The 21,063-nt window shown below is 42.3% G+C and overlaps 2 protein-coding genes across 2 annotated transcripts in view; one reads left to right on the forward strand and one right to left on the reverse strand.

The window, feature by feature from the left end:
- PRCP (prolylcarboxypeptidase) overlaps positions 1 to 9,659 on the reverse strand; it is a gene marked incomplete at its 3' end in the record, with an annotated part of 33,229 nt that extends 23,570 nt beyond the window's left edge. Inside the window, exon 1 of the mRNA XM_082013322.1 lies at positions 9,549 to 9,659. The remainder of the gene's footprint in view (positions 1 to 9,548) is intronic.
- A 2,887-nt stretch (positions 9,660 to 12,546) lies between these two features.
- On the forward strand, positions 12,547 to 19,689 carry DDIAS (DNA damage induced apoptosis suppressor; the record flags this gene model as incomplete). The annotated part of the gene is made up of 4 exons (XM_082014945.1): positions 12,547 to 12,907; positions 13,899 to 14,060; positions 15,219 to 15,336; positions 17,125 to 19,689. The coding sequence occupies exons 1-4, from the start codon at positions 12,795 to 12,797 to the stop codon at positions 19,687 to 19,689; spliced, it is 2,958 nt and encodes a 985-aa protein (XP_081871071.1). The 5' UTR covers positions 12,547 to 12,794.
- Between the last annotated feature and the right edge of the window lie 1,374 nt (positions 19,690 to 21,063).

A 21,063-nucleotide genomic window follows, 5' to 3' on the forward strand; every position in this document is an offset into this window, starting at 1 on the left:
CAGAATCACAGAATCACAGAATCACTAGGTTGGAAAGGACCTTCAAGATCATCAAGTCCAACCATTAATCCAGCGCCACTATGTCCCCTAAACCATGTCCTGAAGCGCCACATCCACACGTTTTTTGAACTACTATACAAGCAACAACAAAGTTATCCTTGTGAAAAGTCTCTCAGACCTGTAATAGGCAAAGGCCTGCAATTTTTTCCATCCGCCTTCCAGATTGTATTACAAATCCATCACCTTTGGAGGATTAACTTCAGAGGGGAGGAAAAAACTGTACCTGAATCTTCAACATGTCACAGATTAAGCAGTATAAAAATATTCCAGTTTTGCTGAGAGTGTCCTAAGGTTCTAAATAGGACTAATATTTTGAACAAAATACTTTACAAAATAAGTTTGATCTTCCCTGATCAAAACTGTTTTCCTTTGAAAAGCTTCCTCAACCTATTTGTAAACAAGGACATGGGGAAGGAAAGCATTTCACATTCAAGAATATATTTTGATTTGGTCAAATTAAATACTTTAAATACCTCTACGCCTCCTCCCAAAAGGGCTAGAATTTCTAACTTGCCAAATATTTTTAAAGGTTTGACTCAAATTGCAATCATTTTACTTCCCAGATTTTCAGAGCTACAAGGAAATTTGCTCCATTCTGTTATTCTCCCAGACTTAGTTCAGGCCCTGTTACTTGTATTTTTTTTTCTCCAGCTAATCCCACACAAAACAGGGGACCCATGGCAGGGGGGAGGACAAACAAAGTGAAAACTGTCCTGTCATCCACCCAGATATTATTCTAGTCAGATAAAGCACAGGCAAAATGGCAACAGAATTAAAAGGCACCAAATGCCTATATAAGGTCCAGCACTAGGGATTTTACCCATGCCACAGTGGATCATTTAATTGCTACCAATTCTGATGAGCATCTAAGAGGGAGGTGGGGAAGAATTTCAGAAAACAAAGCATCAAAACAGCAATTAGTCATACAGCCCTTATGCAAGAGCAAAAATACCACATCACAACTGCTTCTCTGGCAAGCTTGCAAGCTTCATCTGAACGCTGAAGAACAACTGCTTGCAGGGCTCCAAACTATTGGTAGATGGGATGATAGGGAGACCAGCAGCATTCAGGGAAATAACATCCATGGCTCCCTGCAGGTGAAAAGTTTTTCTACATATTGCTCTACTTTACAACAGAAGCATCCAGGTCTCTTGTTACAATCACAAAAGTTCTCCAGTGGCTGAAAAGCTCTGGCAAACATACGGATAAACGATGGGTCTTTATAACAGCACACTTAACACCCAGACTGGAGCTGGACCACAGATGCTGTTGTTCTCATAGCAAAGCAACACTTTTCTCGTCTAAATAGAGGGTCTCATTTTTACCCAAAAAGATTTTTCTATTTCCATTTTCCATCTTTTTCCTCCACTTAAAAATAGGCAAGAACATTTTGTTATGAACCACCCTGTTCAGAACAGAGTCTGAACAACTGCAAACATTGCTAAAAGCCATTTGCCATCATCTTGTAGGACAGGAGCTCCTGCTTAGGAGTCAAGGGAACTCTACGTTTTCCCCCAGTAGCAGTGACTTTCAGGACTGAAAACTGTACACGTGGAAGTAGCCAGACATTTATCACTGCATAGGAAACACTACAGAAAAGCCAGCAGCAGCGTGTGGTTCTGAATAGCTTTTGTGAAAGACACGGTTTTCAAGAAGTCAGGCAGTAGGGCAAAGCAAGCTGCTGCTTTGAGGCATAAATCACATGTTTTGTTAATGCTAGTTTTGCTTTCACTCACTTCCTCTAGCTCAGTCTGGCCTCACTTCAAGTCCTGATGAAGTCAAAGAGCCTGATGCCCATCACTTTCTGTTCCTGCTGTCTTAAAAGTAAGTTCCTACACCATTAACTATCATCTAAGCCTACCTCTGACTAGCTTTTTCACACTAAGTCTCTTTGTGGATGCTTTTAGAAAGGGTTTTTGCTTCACAATACAAGAAAACAAACAGTACTGTTTTAATATCATCAATGACAGACAGCAGAATTGGGCTCATCCTCAGCAGCTTTGCAGATGACACCAAGCTGAGTGGTGCTGGTTGACACACCTGAGGGACAGGATGCAATCCAGAGGGACCTGGACATGCTTTAGGAATGGGCCCAGGTGACTTCATGAGGTTCAGCGAGGCCAAGTGCAAGGTCCTGCATCTGGGTAACCCCGGTATCAAAGCAGGCTGGGGGAGGAAGGGATGGAGAGCAGCCCTGCCAAGAAGGACTTGGGGGTACTGGGCAATGAAAAGCTGGACAGGAGCGGGCAATGTGCACTCACAGCCCAGAAGGCCAACCGTGTCCTGGGCTGCACCCAAAGCAGTGTGGCCCGCAGGGCGAGGGAGGGGATTCTGCCCCTCTGCTCTGCTCTGGGGAGACCCGCCTGCAGTGCTGCGTCCAGCTCTGGAGCCCTCAGCACAGGAAAGACTTGGACCTGTTGGAGCGTGTCCAGAGGAGGCCACCAAAATGACCAGAGAGATGGAACAGCTCTGCTGTGAGGCCAGGCTGAAAGAGTTGGGTTTCTTCAGCCTGAAGAAGAGAAGGTTCTGGGGACTCCTTCTTGCAGCCTGCCAGGACTTAAAGGGGGCTTAAAAGAAAGATGGGGACAGACTGTTTAGCAGGGCCTGTTGCAACAGGACAAGGGGTAATGGTTTTAAACTAAAAGAGGGCAGATTTGGACTAGATCTAAGGAAGAAATTTTTCCCAGTGAGGGTGGTGAACCACTGACCCAGGCTGCCCAGAGAGGTGGTAGATGCCCCATCCCTGGAACCATTCCAGGTCAGGTTGGATGGGGCTCTGAGCAACCTGCTGTAGTTGAAGATGTCCCTGCTCACTGCAAGGGGGTTGGACTAGATGACCTTTAAAGGTCCCTTCCAACCCTAACTATTCTATGGTTCCATGAAAACTTACTCCCTTTGGAATGAAAGGAGATGCACCACCAAGTGTGTCCATATCAGCAGTCAGAGGGAAAAGCTAGCACACAGCATCATAAGCTCCCTGCGTACTCACATGCCACGCAGGCAGCCCTGCCAGTGAACCCTCTCCACTTCTGGAAAGAGGGACGCTTCTCAGATCTTACTTGAAACACCTTTTCCAGATAATCTTCACCTGATCACTCTCACTAAGCCTGACACAAGCATAAGCTTGTACATAAACTTTGTATTTTGGCTGTAGGCGTGAAAAATGGAAAAGGCCGTTATGTCAATTTGAAGATGGAAACCACCACCCAAAAGGATCAGTTTTGTTCTTTATTCTCTATATGCATTTTGAGAACAGCAAGCACAGCACAAGTGACAGTAATAATGCCATTTGGTAGTAGCACGACAACACTGCTGAGTACTAGAAAATATTCCAGGCATACTAGGACTGATCTAAAGCATAGGAAACAGCAACTAAGAACGTAAAATAAAAAAGAAAATTATCCCCCTACAGCACATGCAAGGAGGACAGTATCTATTGACTGTACTGAAAAGAAATGCAATTCCCATTCTTCTGTCCATATTTCATTTCATGAATTCACATGTCTGGAAAACAAAGAAATGAACCATTTTGCAAGTATATGGAAGATGACCAAGTACAGCCTGGTCTTCCCCATTAAATTTCTTACAAGTTTCACTGCTTTAGATATAAAAATCTAAAGATTCCAGAGTGTATTAACGTAATTCTTCAGTTTCTTTAAGATTTAAAATTAAATAATCAAATGTGACCTCTAGTATCTCAGTCGGGCATATTTTACAAATTACCTGCACAGTTTACAACAACTTATGCTGTTGACTGGCCTTGATCTCCTTAAGGTCAGATGAAAAAATCAGTACAGAACGCATTAACATCAAATTTCATTTTGAACTTCATTTCCCTTCTTATGTCTCCACCCAGCACCTTCCCCCCAAAAAAGCAAGAAATTCAGAGCTAAGACTTTGATTCAACTGCTCATGGGTACCAATTGCTCATGGGCAATTGGTACAAGTCAAAATAACTTCAGTGAAGTTAACAGGACTTCTCATGAACATCTGGCTTGTAAACAGCTTGCTGCCTCAGCCATGGGCAGGTTTGTTTATTGTTTAGTCCTTTAGACTTTCTTTAATCAAGACAGTCTATCAGAAATCTTTGAGTGGCCTATACAGATTTTAATGATTAAAGCTAGTGAGATAAAATGCTTATTTTCAGAGGGCGTAGTGATCATTGATGCTTTCTGTAGTCTATAGTATTAACTGCTCACTTGAAGGAAGAGACTGCAAGTTGTGAGGAAATTAAGTGTTTCCTGCTTAATTTGAGAAGCTGCTGTCTGCATTGTGACCCACAGATAAGTAGTGCATAAAAATAAAAATTCACTGACAAGCTTTAAGAAGTACTTCCCCATTTTCCTGTCCACTGAATAAGAACTATTGTTTCTGCTTATAGACCTGGTTTATAGCTTACAGCTCCTGTTTTAAATCACACTATGAAATCACAGAGTAAGAGCTGCCAAGTACTCCTGTACTACTTGATGAGTAAAACATATTCCAAGTAGTTCACCTCCGAGACAAACATCAGCATCACTTCTCTAACCACTGACAAAACTTTTAATTGGTACCAAGGGGTTCTGTAAAAAGCACTTTGTTTTTTCCTTCACCAGAAGTTAAAAGTGCTATTGTATTATGGTGCCAGACATGAAAAACTCATCTTAACTATTCCCGACATCTGTTACTATTTTGAGACACCAACATCAGTCACAATAAGATGCTGAAAAAATTGCTAACCAGAATTTAAAGTACTAATCTCAATCTGTTTTAATGTCTTAAAAGCAAGTTTTAGGCCCATGGTTGAGAATTGCTTCATTAGCATTAAAACAGCTCATACGGTACTGTTGTGTGTATGTTTTTAGTGACACTCATTTATGTACAACAGTGAAAATTTCAGAGTGGAAAATGCCGAATTGGATTAAAGGTATCTTGTTCAGTAATTGTAAACTTTCTTCTTGTGAATAAAACAGATGCAACATCTAAAAGCAAAACTGCACCCTTAGTTTGGATTAATCCAAATTTACCATCTTATCATCATCTAATCCAAATTTATCATCTTAAGGTGATAAATTAAGACAGTATTGTCATCAAAAAAGTGATCCAATCTCTTCACCTCACTTTCCTTTACTCTGCTCATTCATGCAGTGACCTGAGACTGAAGTTAAATTGGTTTTTTGCCATAGTACATTTTCAGTTAGAGCAGGAAAATTCTGTGATTCACTGGCTCCCTCTAAATTGACCCTTCCTGTAAAAGACAAAGAACCTTGCCTGAAAAATATAGCTTCGCTTCTCCTTTGCAGTCCTTCTCAAATTCTCTTTTCTGGCTTGAAACATGCATTCTAATTTTTGCACTTTCAATCAAGGCTTTCATTTTCTATGCCTCAGAACTTCAGTCCCTAACACAAAATAGGGTATTAAAGACACCTGATATTGCCAGAAAAGATCAAATTGCATGCTTTTGAAACTTCATTACTTTGGAGCTTCAGCATAGCTTCCTTTTATGTACACACAGTGTGAAGTACAGATGTGTTTCAAAGCACAAGGACTTGCATATGAATTTACTATGCTATGAAATACTGACATAGGTATGAAGTCTAGGAAGTTATTAAATGCAATCAGAACCCATCTTCTGGAAATGGTGACACAATTGACATGTATTAGTTCAAAAGACAATCTGATTGAAGGACCAGGCTCAGTAATTTGCTGAACGCAAGTTAATTTGTACTTGTTACATTGGTTCTTAGGCCATTCATAGCAGTTCACAAAGCAAGAGATGTGCTTACAAAGTGCAACTGGGGTGAAGGCTCCACCAGCACGTTAAGTCTCGCACAGCCATCAATTATCAAATTGAGTGAAGAGTCACCACATCTACTCTCTTTTCTGAAAAAGACAGTTTATCATGGAGAATCCTTCAAATATCAGGCAATTTAAGACATCATCCTCTCAGCAGTACTGCACTTAAAGCACCACAAGTTCTCAGCCTATGGTTTTTGTGACACTGGTACCTGAATTGAAGACAGGAATGCAGAGGTGCAAGACAAGCTCCCCCAAGGTCAGAAAAGCTGCCTGACTCTAGACCCTCCCCACTATGCTATAAGGTTATTTCTACTTGGGCAAAGAGAACTAGATGGCTCTTGGATGCCTCACCAAGTCTTTGCAATGAATTTGAATTGTGGTTACTGACACAGCTGCCTTCAGAGAAGCCATTCAGATAGCGGTGGCCTGCAGCTCTACACATCCTACACATCATTCTCTCTGTAAAGTTCAGTTTTGGATGGATTAATTTAACACAAAAATCACAAGCAACCATTTAGCAACCAAGCTACTAAAGCAGAAGTGAGAATAGTCTTGCCTACAAAAGTCACGCTAGTGCATCGGAAAAGCTGAAAAGGAGACCAATGTCCCCAGTAGAGTTAAAATTTGTTGATGCAAAGATGTGAGCGATGGCAGAGTTTCTCCTTCAAGTGTCATCTACTAATCTAGGTCAGCACGAAGTACCTTTATACTGGGGTAATTTCACATCTGCATTGGAGGCATAAGGGCTGAAAAGCATCATTTATGAAGGGGGGGAGGGATCAAAATGCCAAGCCAAAATAATAAAAATTGAGCACATTCACAGTTCAGTATGCAAGCCAAGATCCTGGTCCCACTGACACTGGCATTGCTTGACTTATGTCTCATTATTCTAGACTTTAGTCCTGTCATTAGGAATGTCTGACACTTGAAATGGTAAACAGGAGGAAGTTCAATGTAAGTGAGCGTTGAGCTGAACTCTGACCCAGTTACTTCTCCATTTTTAGGAAAGCAGACCTAAATACCATTGCTTCTCAGTAAAGGCTGACACTAAACCCACAAGCAATGCTACAGGTCTATAGGCCTTCACGCCGAGACTCCATTTAGATATTCTAATGAATACACATGAAAATTCTCAGCTTCTGAAATTCACTTCTCCGATGTGCAATGTTAATGAATAGTTCACAGTGGTCAAGAGGTATTTTCAAGCAACAGAAATCATGCAAGAAATCTGTTTAGACTATTCAAAGTTCTCTTTTGGGGAAGTATTAAATATTTAAAGACTATTCAAAAAGATTTTTTATAGAAGTAGGTGTAAGAAATGTTTCCTTTATGACAGTGTAGTATTTTGCCATATTATAAAATCACTTTTATATTGCATGATTTTATATACATAAATTTTAACTGATGTTGAAAGCCAAAGGGATAAACAAGAATCAAAACAGGAACTTAGGTAAGAAGAAAGAACAGAAGCAGATGATTCATACCATAAGCAACTGTAATGCAAATAATTAAACTTCAACAATCCTGAGAGGTAGCAAATTATCACTGCCCCTATTTAATATGTTAATCATAGTATTTATGTTCCACTACATAATAATGATGTAATTACAAATTCCCAGACAGCAGCACTAAGGCACGTGGTTCATAAGGGCTGAAGAGTTTGACTATCAGTTCTGCATGCTATGCTACTTTTAAAAAGCAGTCTTATGCCCTCTGTGTGATTAGACCTCTTATGCTAACCCTGCATCTTTCAAGTGCCAGGCAGCAGCATTCAAATCTTTGACAAATACAAAAAAAAATTAATATACACACATCTCCCACCACATTCAGCAATACTAGTAAGTTCTTGGACAAAAAAAAACCAAGGATGTCAAGGCCTGTGAGTAGGACCCCTCTTTCTGCAGCAGCCGCTCTCAGCCAACATGATTTTGCTTGAAGTAGGGAAAGAGAACGTGGAAGAGCCTTAAGGCAGCAAGATGTGGCATCGACTTTACAACAGGATGTCACAGGGACTCTTCTCTCCCTTCTCTCAACATCTGTCTACCTCCCAAAATCCACAGGTTCACAGCAGCTCTGCCACTTTGCTGGCAACTGGAGGGCACACAGGCCATCTCTGCCGACAGCTGAGGAGAACAACAAGGTGATACCTGAGAAGGGATGAGGACAAAGGTATAACAGCATGGTGACAGAGGGTGGTGCAGACCACAGCACAGAATTAGTATCCCTGATACTATGACAGCAATGTGCAACAATCAATGTGCCAGAACAATTACGTGCCACGCTTAAGAGTTACAACACTACCGCAGGACTGACATCCTGGCCAACATGGACTGCACATTGTAAAGGGTATCTGCAGTATGTTACCAAAATAAGCTTCAGGGCTATTAGAGGATTTAATGGAGGGATCAATCACTACCCAAGCAATTGAAAAGCATTACAGAGATGCTTTCAAGACACAGGAATTCTATGATTTATTCAAGGAGACCACTGGAAGAGGAGTGCTCCCAATCCAGTAACACAGTCTGCAGAAGAACATAGTCTCAGTACATGGATTTCTCACTAAAATTGTTCTCAACCCATCTCTCACATCCCTAATGACAGAAACCTTAACTCTAAAATTAGTTCCTAGCTATTCAGGATAATCTTAAAAGGCTTATCTATTTTCTTCATGTCTGTTCTCTGTGAAAGCAACGCTCATTCCATCGTAAATTCACCTTCTACAAAGTTGAAGCAGGAGATGTTCAATCCACATATCATCCAAGATGCCTGTGAATTAAACACTTTCTCCTTCCCACCACTCCCTAGGGAGACCAGGGCATAAAATTCAGATGCAGTCTACAAGCCTGATTCTAATCAAACCAAGAGAATACCAGAAAAGTGTCCTCCCCCCTTACTATGGCTCCGAGTAAGAGGGATCATTACCTCCCCTGCAAAAACCAGGTACAGCACAGGAAGATGCAGACATTCCCTGACACATTCAAAGGAACTACTGACTGCTGGTTTTTTTTTTTCTTTTAAACCTATAAACAGGGACCATTTCATTTTCTGCAAGGGGACCACAGCAGCACTTGTAGTCAACATCATGGAGCCCTCTGTTCTGTCCACATGCTATGGATTTTGCCAACAAATTGCAAGGAGACTTGTTGGAGCTGACAGGAAAACAGAGCTCAGGTTAGTAACAGAAACCCGTTCCGTATTTAAAACGAACAAACAAAAAAATCACACAACTGCTATTTGTAAATACCAGCAGGGTACAACTGAGGTCCCCGGCCCCTCTCTGCTGACATGCTGTATGTTTTGGAATACAGACTTTGGTGCTAGGATATGGCGTATAGACACACCAGAGCAGACTACTCATCACTTTAAGTAGTTGCAACTTCACTGGAATATTCAAGACCTGGAACATTTTACCAAAGTGACCGGGCATTGTAACATCCAGAAACCCGCAGAAACACGATGCTGTCCAGTCTGCGGCTAAATGAGGCACCTGATAAAAGAAAATACCCCCTGAACCCCGCGGACACTCCCTGCCTGCAGCCGCGAGCAAACTGCGAAGTGACGGAAACCGCACCGGCCGCACTTGCCCTCAGCCCGGCCCGCAGCAGCTCCCCGAGGGGAGAGGCGACCGCCCCTCCAACAGCGGGCTCTTTACTGAAGGGAGCTACGCGGGCGCGGCGTGAGGGGAAGCCGGGGCCGCGGCGGGCTCCTACCTGCTGCCTGAGGTAGCGCGTGAGGTAGGGGGCGGTCGGCAGCGCAGCGCCCCGGCGGTGGAGGCGGGGTGGGGGAGCAGGTAGGGCGCCGGGCGCGCCGAGCAGCAGGAGACACAAGACAACCCACACCATTGCCAGGAGGAGCGGAGGCTGCCTGCCGCCCCACCGCCTTATAGCGGCCCCGCTGCCCCCGCCCGCGGGCTGCCCCGACCCGGCCCCGGGGGAGCGGCGGGACCCAGCGGGGAGGGCGGGGTCGCGCGTGCGCCCTTGGCGCAGGGCCGCTATGCGACCCGCCCTAAAGGGGCGAGGTTATCGAACTACACGTGGAGGGGTGGGCACTAAGTAGTGGGGCTTTCCGATTGGCTGCGTAGTCGAGGATCGCTCGCACACGCTTTCGCGGTTGGCTGCGGCGACTTGGAGAGGCGTTTAGGTCGCGCCGCGTCCCCTGAGGAGACAGCGATTGGTTGCTTGGCGCATGTGATACGCCCTTCTCGTCGCTAGGTGCCGTGTGACAGACTTATGAGAACGAGGCTGGCATCCTAGCGTTCTTATTGGGTAAGTGGGGCGGCCCCGCCTCCGGACTGCGTTTCGGATTGGGTGATCGCCGCCTCGTCCCCGCCTCCAGCAACGGACCTCAGCAACCTGCACTTCTGTCTTCCGGGCTCGCCTCAAAGCTGGGCGCTCGGGTTGTGGTCGGGTGGTGGAGCCGTGCTGTAGGCGGCCCTTCCCCGAGGCCGGAGCTGAGGCGATGGAGGTATGGCCACGATAACCACCTTTCGCTGTTTCCCCGCCGTGCGGGCCTGAGGGTACCGAGGGGAGGCGGCACCGCCGCCGCCAGCTGCCCGTTCCCTTGGCCCCGGTGACAGCGCTTCACCGTTCCCCTTCAGCGAGGCCCGTGCGGCCGGGAGACGGAGACTCTATTTGGTCACGGGAGCGCTAGAATAGACACATCGGTAAAAGCGATAATATTTCAGTAACTGAAGCCTTTCCTGGGTGTTGAGCAAAGCTTAAAGCGCCCAGGACGAGCGAGGTGGGTGGGTGAAGCCAGGCAGTTCCGTTCGGCCTTCAGCATCCTCGTTGGTGCTGTGCCCCCGCCCGGATAGCTCGGCCTGGCTGGTCGCTGTCGGCCTCCGGGGGCGTCTGGGGGCTGGAATGAGAGGAGAGTGCTGGTTAAGGGGTAAAACTTGCAGTGTGAGACCTGTTACAACTCTTCGTGTGGGGTTTTTTTTTTTTTTCCTTAGGGAGGATTGAAGGCAGTGATCCCACTAGAGGGCACCAGGCACTGGTGGAAAAGTCGGTGAGGCTTCAGGGCTGTTAACAAGGAAATTTCTTTGGAGGCTTGCTGTGGGGAGCACCTGCAGTGCCCCGTGATTCCCGGGATGGGTATGTGGGTCCAGAGGTTTGGTTTGTTTATTAAAAAAAAATAATAAAGCAAACCTGATCTATTTCTACTGTTCTTTTTTCACTTGTGGCCAGATAATGAGTGCCATATTTCTACCAAAGAGAAATAGAGGTGTGGCTCTTGAGTCTGTTTGCTCTAAAGGGAGCTCTTACCAGAACCTGTGTGAATATATACATGCTATGCTTCATCTCCTATGTTCCAATGAAACACCTGAAGTATTTGCTGTGTTTTCTGGGGAGTGTGATTTTTTTTTTTTTTATTTCATTAAAAACTGCAGATAACAGTACACTTTGTTTATATAGTTCTGAGTTGAAAACCAGTTGGAATGTGAAGCACCCGCTGGTTTTCTCCAAGTCCACCTTCTTGGGCAATAACAAATTCAGACTTACTTTTATTACTTCTTTTCTGTAAATTGGTATGTTTTACTTGCAGTATTTACTGGTATCTTGTACTGTAACTAAAGCAAAATAGTTCCATTTTGGCAAGAATTGAAGGCATGCACCATTTAATATACCAGGTGAAATGAGTCTCTGTTAATACATGTTCTGAAGAGCAATTTTTCGTTTTGGTTGGCCCCCCAGTAAAGCTTTTACCTTTTCCTGCCTCTGTTTTCCTGCCCTTTTTGCCCTAGGGAGTATTTGGATATCTGACTATTTTTTTTGCCTCCAAACCGCTCAGAGTAATGAATTTAGTCACTCACATTTTTCCAGTACTCATGTTACAGATCTTGTTTCTACCAGAGTGCTGAGAATGCTCAAAGGGATAGCCTCTGACTTGAACTAGTTTGTGTCAAAATACGAACAAAACATCATTGTTGATTATTGAATGGCTTTTAGCATGTAAAAGCCGTACTTGAGTCTCCTTTATCTCCTTCGTCTTCTGCCTCCCTGAGGTACTTCTGGCATGAAGATGTGAAATTCTCTTCCTATTCTGAGTTTATTCTGCAGCACATTGAAAAGAGATTTATATTTAGTTATTACTGTGATAAAGGGCTTTTGCAAAGAAGGATTTTTAAGGTGTTCTTTAATTCAACTGTAGTGACATTTTGACATTTCAGTAATTTAAGTTGCAACTCTATGATTTGAGGTATTTTAGGGTAATTTTGTCTGCATCTGCTGGAAAAAAGTTGACTTTCTAAAATATAGGACGTCTCCTAAAAATTGGTATTTTGTACAGTATAGTAATAATAATGGCAAAATAATTCTGCAGGAAAGTAAAACTTAATAAAAATTAAATTAATTCTTATTTATTTAAATACTTAGTTCATAACTTATTTGTCAGATCCATATGGCCTCTTTGTTGAAATCAATGGTAAATACTGTAGAGCTGTCCCTTTGGCTCAAAGAGTATGGATATAGTTGCAATTGCAAGCCTTTTTGAGGTTTTCTGGGCATCATCTCCTTTTGAAGTCATTGGTATTGAAGGTGTTTGCAGAATTACAAGTGCAGAATCATTTTAGTTTTTAACCCCACGTTGTGACTTCATTCTAAATTAAGGGAAAAAATCAAACAGATTTACTGCAGTGCTGTGCTCAAGGACAGTTCTAATAAAGATTCCCTAAATACAAGTGGGAATTTGCATGATTTATCTGGAAGAGTGTGCAAATATCATGAACACTTGCTTCTTATTAGATATCTTCTTTTTTTTTTTCCTTCTTAAAGGGTTAATTAAGGGTAATAATAGATGTTGCCTCAATTGGGCTCCCATTTTCAAACAGAGATCATCATTTCCTGAGGACTGCCTTTCAAAATGTTCAAACCACCCCACTAAAAACAGTTAATAGCTCATAAAATGAGAACTCTGGACCATTTTGACTTTCTTGTTTCAGGTGATGCTGTGAGCACATGAATAGTGTGAGAGGACTCTTGGCTGCCTCTGTAATTTCTGTCCAGAACTCCTGCTTCATCTATCCTGCCTGTCAAAAATGCTTTTCTAGGCTGATACTGGATTCTAGAAGGTACGTCCTGTTTTGAGGATTATTAACTGTAACTGTCAGAGACCTCAGGAGTCTCTGTGAGCTGAACACAAGTTAAAACAAATTGGTGAAAATCCAGCCATTGTAGAAATAAGTGCTAATTTCAGATATTTATGTTACCTATCACTATTTAGACCTCTCTGTATTCCAGTAGCAGCTTGGAGGTCATTACGGATTGAGAGTTCTGTTGCATTCAGTGCCATGCAGTATCGAAGGACAGTTTAGGAGAATAAATGATGTGTGTTAATAGCTTCCAAGTGCATCCCCTGCAGTCCAGTTCTTCAGTGCTGTTCCTAAATTGGAAAGCACTGGTTGAAAGCCCCTCCAAATCAAGTCCTTTTTTTTTTTTTTTAATCTCATTTTATCTGTGCAGTGCATCAGGTATGACTCTTCCACTTACTGTGTGTTCAGAAACCTATGAGCTTTCCTTTTTAATCCCACTGTTATATGAAATTTATGACACAAAGAAGAACAGTAAGTCAAAGAATGTCAACACTAAATGAAAGAAGCTGACTTGGCAAAGCAAGAATATCTGTTGCTTCAAATGCTGAATTAAAAGATAACAGTGCCATTTCCTGATGATTTTTTTAAATCTAGGTATTACACTAAGGCTACAGGAAGAAAAATCCCAAACCAGAATGAAATGGAAAAAAGGGGGTGCAGGGAATTCAAAATTACTCCCCAACAGGTCATTCAAAGTCCACTGTCTCTCTCCAACTTCACAACAGGCTAGCATTTAATAAATCAATAAAAGAAGCCAGAGGGATTCTTCATGATACACACCCCTTGCTGTGCCTATGGTAAGAGTAATGCCTCAAGGAGTAAAGAATAAGAAAGAATCTTATAGTTTGTAATGGAATATTTGATACATTATAGTAGTAATACTTACGGCTGCAGATAAGTTCTTACCTCAGCAGTGATTAACAGAAGTTCACATATTCATTCTTTTTTTATCCTTTTACTGTCTCATCAGGTTTAACTGTCTAAAATGTGGCTGCACAGGTGAAGCTAAAGACGCAGGCTACAGGTATAGATTGTCCCTAAAGATTGCTGACACTAGTGATTTGTTTGACATTACTGTGTTTGGAAGTTGCTTAGATCCATTCTTTGGGGTCACCGCGGAAAATCTGCAGAGGTAAGGAATGGATTGTTTCTAACTATATAGCTGCTGCATTTTCTTCAGCGTAAAAAAATTGACATGAGCTTGGATGGTGGGGAGACGAGTGGGAAGAAGCTGCTAAAGTGCTCCCTTCCAGCATTTCCTTGGTACCATCACCTTGAGAAAATGCTGAAGTTTGGTTTCTTCCTGAAATCTTGAAATTTTGAAATGGATTACTTCTACATAAGAGATCTTCCACTTGTCTGTTGAAGGCAGCTACAGCCTGCTAAGTGAGCTTCACAATTTTAGGTGTCTTCCTTGTGTCCTTCCTTTATTTGAGATGATTGAATTTTCTTTGTCTAATGGCAGGTTACTAAGTAAATTGGCTTTTCCAGAGGTTTAGATATAATTTTCCCCCAAGATTTTTGAATAGTCTTAAGGGAAAGGTAGAGCCTCTGGTTTTGGGTTTTTTGTAACAGTTTGGATTTGAAAAAAAAAAAAGGTGTGCACCTTATGACTGGTCTTCAAGATGACCAGATTTTCCTTTAGCAAAGAAGGATTTCTAAGAAAGCCTGTAAGTCCTCAGAGCCTGAACACCTACTTTGTACGCTTCAGACTTTCTGATATGTGAAACTGCTATAATGGGATATTTGGATACATTCACTGCATGTTTCTCAATTCTGTTATTTTCCAATGACTTGTGATGGACACTTTTAAAATCCCATATTAGCAGCATTAATAGCATTCTCATGGCAGGCATTCTACGCTACACTGCAGTACTACTGTCAACTGTGAAAAAGAGTTACTTGCATGTCTTGATATGGATGCTGCTGTCGCTGTAAAGATGCGGGCAGAAAGGATGTGTAAGCAATAGCAGCATATTGACAGCATTATACAGTCATTGTGTCAATACAAAAATCACAGCCACGCAGGGAACACCTGAAAGTTGTATGTGTATTGAACCTATTCAAAGTGGTGGTTTTGTTTACTTCTATTTCACTAACAAATTAAGTGGGGTAAATAATTGAATTTATAGGTTCCTGGTTTCCTGTTTTCATTCTACGTTTAGTTTAAGCTGCCACGGTATCTTTTCTTTAGCACGTGTCCTACCTATACTACAGCTAAAATGTCTTACCTATACTACAGCTAAGGCTTCCTCTGTTGGTGCAGTACTTCTATATGTTTTTACTCAAGGTGTATTCAAGACTTCCATCATCTGTCAGGAGAAACAAACACAGATGCATCTCCAGGAGTGTTAGTTCAAGCGGTGGAATCCTGTTTCATTGGAAGAAGATTTATATTTGGAGTGAAGGTAACTTTTAATCCACATTACTCTCCTATAATTAGTTCTTTCATTAGCTTGTAGCCAGTTGGGGGCATAGACTGAGTTATCAAAGCATCATGTACTACATCTTTTGGAAGTTTGAGACAATTTAGGACTAGGACATGGGAAGGATTCTGCTCCTCTTCCCCCAGACTCCTATGTTATTTTAAATAAGTCACATCCAAAAGTCATCTTGAATGGCAGTAGTCATCTTGACAGCTTGTCAGGGCTGCTTTTCAGAGAGCCTGAGCAGTGCCAGCTCCTGTGCATATCACTAACAGCTTGGAGTCTGTAAAAAAGCATCTACAGTTCAAGTAAGAAACAGATTGTCTTTTTGAGCACCGCCCTACCTTTCGCATGCTACATAGTCTCCTGGTGTCTGAAATGGAAGGAGAAACATCCCCTTGCAGCATTTTGATATTTCTGGATGTAAGAGCATGTTTAAAAATGTTGATAAAGTACAGCTGTTCAACATATGCGTCTGTGGCTCTTTTATGTATTTAACAGACTTTGAAATATTATTTCTTAGTAATATTTCCATAGAAACAGTCTTCTAAGTTCTCTTCAAATGCTGCTTGTGTGAGTCATTCATAGTATGAAGTCTGTGAACTAAATCCTACCTGGCAGGTGCTTTTCCTCTCTCACAGGTACCATGAGATTTGTATCTGAGCTGAGATTTTCCTAATTCATGGCATCTTAAGTAATGGAAGTTGGAGGACTTCATGGATTAACTTTACTTAACTGGATCGATTCACCAGGTCTCTAGGTTTGATGCCTTTACAAATATACGTAATTCTACATATCAACAGCCTTGTTGCTGCTCCTGCACACACAAAGACTGAACACACATTTGAAGACCATTTGTTCAGCCTCTGGCTGTAGACGTTTCTGTATAGTTTTGTTAAGCTATGCATGCAGTTGCACTCTGCCAGATAAAACTCAGAATCAACATAACATACTTTTTTAAGTCTTACCTGGAAAGGTATTGCCTTCAGCCTCAACCTTTGCATAGACTCAGGAAGTAGCAGGGTTGTTAAATTTGAAGATAGCTACATTTGCTTTTTGGCCTCACTGGCATTGGCAGACCTTGAGTGGAAGGCGAAAAAAGATTAACCACTTCTCAAAACATTAGATAATTCCCTCTGCTTTTAATGTAATTTTTCACCTGTAATTTCTGTGCAGAGAGAAGCAGGTTCTATAAAGAATTACAGCTGAAGCTCCTTTGAAACACTAATCTCCAAATAAATCTGCAAAGATAAAGGTTGTAGCTTGTTTCCCTTTCACAGAGGTAGCATATAACAAATACCATGCTGGCTTTGATAGCTGGGCTGCCAAGCCAGACAGCTGGTACCAGAGTGCTTTGCTTCAAGTACTGCCCAGCACCTCCAAGGTAAAAGACAAGCATTGGCCTTAGGCAGCCATTTGCACAGGACAGCACTGCAGGAAGCCCGGAAGCATCCAGTGCCCTAAAGGGAGGAAGAAATTTTCTGTGAAATCCTTTCTTAGATTCCTTGGTTGTTTTTCCACCTCCAAAGCTTTGTGTAATTGCAACAAGCAAAGAACTTCTCGCTGTGATGCCCTTAATAGCCCTTGCCAGTGCTTATTTCCCAGGGAGTACTGCTTTCTTTGTGTGACGGACTGTTTTGTATTCTCTTCCCTGCAGATCGTGACAAAAAGTGAGACCTAAATATAAGCCTGACTTAAAAGATATGCTTTTTTTTTTCTATCGCAAAATAAAGCATTTTACCAAGTTGGTTTTTTTCTTTCCTCCCCCAGGGTTGTGCAAGTGAAGATGGAGGGTGTTCTGCTGCCAGCAGCATCTTGCAAAACTGTTCCAGAATTAATAGAAGTACGAAAAACCTTACAGCTTGCCAGATCTTCCTGCCAAACACTACTGTTACTGGGTTTACTGTTATCAGCTACTTCCATCGGCTCCTGCAGTCAGCAAAATTCAGGAGCTGTAATAGCAGCTCATACTTATCCGATGCATCTTCAGCTCCAATAGATGAACCTGTCAGTGAGCTCAGCAGCTTGTCTAGCCTGAGCAGAAACTCCCGTTTTGTTCAGTCTAGTGGCACGGAAAGTTTTTTAGAGTCCTGGCAGCTGTCCTTCAGCCTGACTTCATCTGTTGCTTGGGCAACAGCAGAAGACTTTCCCACTCCTGAAGTAGGAAAGCTGGTGAGTGAACAGCATGAAGAAGAAGGGAGGCCTGTCTCTGCAGAATCATGCAGTGTAAGCCTCAACAATCAAACGCCTTGGGGTTCACGGTTTTGCAGCTCCACTGTGAAGGAAGAGGATAAAGAGGAGGATAATGAATTGAGTTCACAGCCTAGTCGGACTGACAGTACCTCTGCAACTGAGAAATTAGTCAGAGTATCCTCTTCAAAGACTGAGTGTTCACATGGAAGCAGTTCCAGGTTTTCACAACATCCCTTGGAATCTGGAGTGAAAAGCATTTACCCAAAGACTAATAGTAGAAATCATTCTTACAGAGAAAAATCCCACAACTCCCTTTTATACAAGAGAGATGCCTCAGCTTCTCATCACATCAATGTAGCTGGAGTGTCTCAGGTGGACTCTATGCTTTGGGATGACCTCCCATTCTCAGAAAGCCTAAATGAATTTTTAGCCAGAATAGAAGATGGCAAGAGTGTTGTAACATTACCCAGCCTTGAAGCAGGCAAACATGCCCTTCTTGAAAGTAGCAAGTTGGGTGTAAATCTTCACAAAGCATATCCCAGGCAAACCCTAGTAGCTGGCAGTTTGCCTGAAGTGAGTGTTTTGGGGAGGTTCTGTCCACGAGCAGAGAATGATAGCTGGGAAAATGTGTTGTTTGCTTGCCTTCAGTCAAATGCAAATCCTCTGAGCAATGAGGTGTCACAATGTGAGTCTTCCTCTAGTGTTTTATTTTCAGCTGACAAGGTATGTGGAGCATCTTGCTTTACACCTAACCCTCATCTCTCTATTCTGTCACAGTCCTTACCAGTTACATCAGAGCCTTCTGTTTCTGAGAGCAGATACGTGCAGTCCAAAGAAGCAAATACTGACATTTTGAAGTCAGCTTGGTCTTCTATTAGTCTGCAGTGTACTGCTGAACATGGAGAAACCTCCTGTTTAAGAAGCAGCAAGGCAGCTACCTGTGTACATTCTGCACATGATAGCTCTTTAACTGGTTGTGAAAATAAAGAAAATTCTTTTTCTACACCAAGCCAAAGAGCAGATCTTACATTCACAGGGGCATGGGACTCTGATCCAGCAACTCCCAACATTACAAGAAGGACATATAAAAGAGAATTAAAACCATTGACAGAACTGTCAGAAAATACCTTCAAAATTGTTACTAGGAGAGAGGTGCTGAGGAACGATAGTTTCCTTGAAGGCAGTTACAATGCTTCTGCTGATCTCTTTGATGCAAGTGCAAGAGAGGTATCAAAACCTGTAGAATTTTTAAATAAATCATGTGATTCTTTAGTACAGGAAGATACTTTGACAGAAAAGGTCACAGCTCCTGAATTGGTGCTTTATCCTGGAGATGTTCCCTGTAACAGTTCAAAACAGAGCTCATCCCTACATAGGTCCCCTCCTGCTTTTAGTAAGCACAGTACACCAGTAACTTACTCCTTTTGTGATTCGGAATGCAATTCCGTTAGTGTGCAGGACTTTGTTCCTTATTCACAGTCAACTCCTATGACAAAACCTCTCCAGAAACTGTGGCCTGTTGGGGAAAGAAGCTCTTTTGTCACTATCTTCACCCCTAAAAATCCCACTAAAATCCATTCCAAAGGCAAGCGGTCTAGGTCTTCCTTTCAAAACACTCTGTTGCAGCAGCTTACTGGCAGGTTAGTGAAACGTGAAAGGCCAGGTAACAGGGAAGACAAAGAAAATAATAGCTCTGTTTCACAGCAGTTCCTTAACAGCCAACCTCCTGCCAGCTTTGAGGACTGGATCCCTCCATCTGCAAACAAAAGGTTGAAACCAACTGCATCTTTAAACTTAAAAACAGTTGGCTGGACTACTACTGACTTGCAATCGACCTGTGGGCACACTGGCAGGAACCCTATTTCTGAAAGGAAAGAGAGAAGTGAAAATTACGTGTGCTTCAGAAATGAGAAATTAAACCTTGGAAATACAGCCAGGATTCTATCAACTCCTGTATCTGCAGGTGTCACCAATGCCTTGTTTTTAAATGATACAGTCCTGGAAACTTCTTGCCCTTCAGAAGGCAAGAATGTCCTCTCAAGTGCAAATTATTCAGCAGGTATCTTGGGAGGGGTAACTGGCTGGTCTCCCGAGTTGTTCTTCCAAACACAGAGCCTATTTTCCAGTAAGCCCAAACACTAAAAAAAAAAGGTATTTCTGTGCTGTGTTCTTTTTAACCTTTTTTTAAATACTTTTTGGGAAGGAGCCAGTAGAAGAAAAGAGCTGTTTAAAAACGAATTGTTTATACACCTGTTGGCATATGTATTCCTAAAATCAGTTGTTTATTTGCATATCTTTGTACTTTGTGCAGAGATGAGGAAAATAGAATTTGCAGTTACTTTATTTTATTGTAAATTAACTCAAGAATGTGCAATAAAAACTTTTGTAAATGTGTGAGTATTTAGTAGATCTCATTTTATCAAGTACAGGTAGGTGAAGTGTTTTAGTGTTCAGCATTGTCTTTTCATCACAGGAAGAGCCCTGCAGTCTGATGTGCGGAAACAAACTTCACAACTCAAAATGAGTGATAAAGCAGGTATGTTTATTACAGTGCTGGGTGCAAGGGGGATCGCTCCTCCTAACTTGCACACCGTTTCGGCGAGCAGGCAAATATTTATTACACAAAAGCATACATATTCATATGATTATGCAATACAAAACATACATATGAAGTGAGGCAGAGTAGTTCAAAAGGTTTGCGTCAGTAGTTTATGTTATCAATGATCTGTCTCTGGTGGTTGTTTACTTCTTCAGCGGTCGTCTTTTGTCTTTTAGATGAACTTCAATCATTTACACATGCTCTCTTCTTACTTGATGGTTTCAACAGTTGTTAACAAGTTCTAGCCAGTTCTGTGATAAGGCTATCATTGTAGTTCTTGTTATCACTTCCTTTGTTTAGCAAGTCAGTCCTTGACCAATATCAATATCTAAGTGCTTAAAAGCAGGTAGTTATGTCTCTATATCAGGTCCATGTCCACTCCAGATTCTTATTCTGATGGAGAAGGGCCAAGTTTTCATCAAAGAATTTCAAATACCATATGGGACCCCAGTATTTGAGCCCACTTGGGATCCTGTGACAGAGTTGAGTTGGGTGGAGGGGACCATCCTGAGAGGTTGGTAGCAGCTCCCAGTTTTCCTGTAGGCTTTTTCAGGTTAAAGCCTGCTAACGGCTGATTCCTGGCAGTGTCTTTCCTCTTCCTTGCTTGGTAGCAGCTCCCAGTTTTCCTGTGGGCTTTTTCAGGTTAAAGTCTGCTAACGGCTGATTCCTGGCAGTGTCTTTCCTCTTCCTTGCTTTGGGGTCTTCCATATCCCTAAACCCAGAATGGCTGCATTTAGGATCATTGAATACAGAAATCCTGGGGCTGCTGCAAGCTGGTAGATAGGTCCTGCAGAAGGATGTGGGAACCCAATGGCACAGGATCCCATCAGTCTGAAAAGGCTGACTTGTAGAACCAAAGCCTAAGGTTATCTGCTGTGATTTTTTGGAGGAGGCATAGGATGAATATGCACCATTTA

The sequence above is a fragment of the Phaethon aethereus genome, assembly GCF_964289735.1.
Source record: "Phaethon aethereus genome assembly, chromosome: 1".
NCBI lineage: Eukaryota > Metazoa > Chordata > Aves > Phaethontiformes > Phaethontidae > Phaethon > Phaethon aethereus.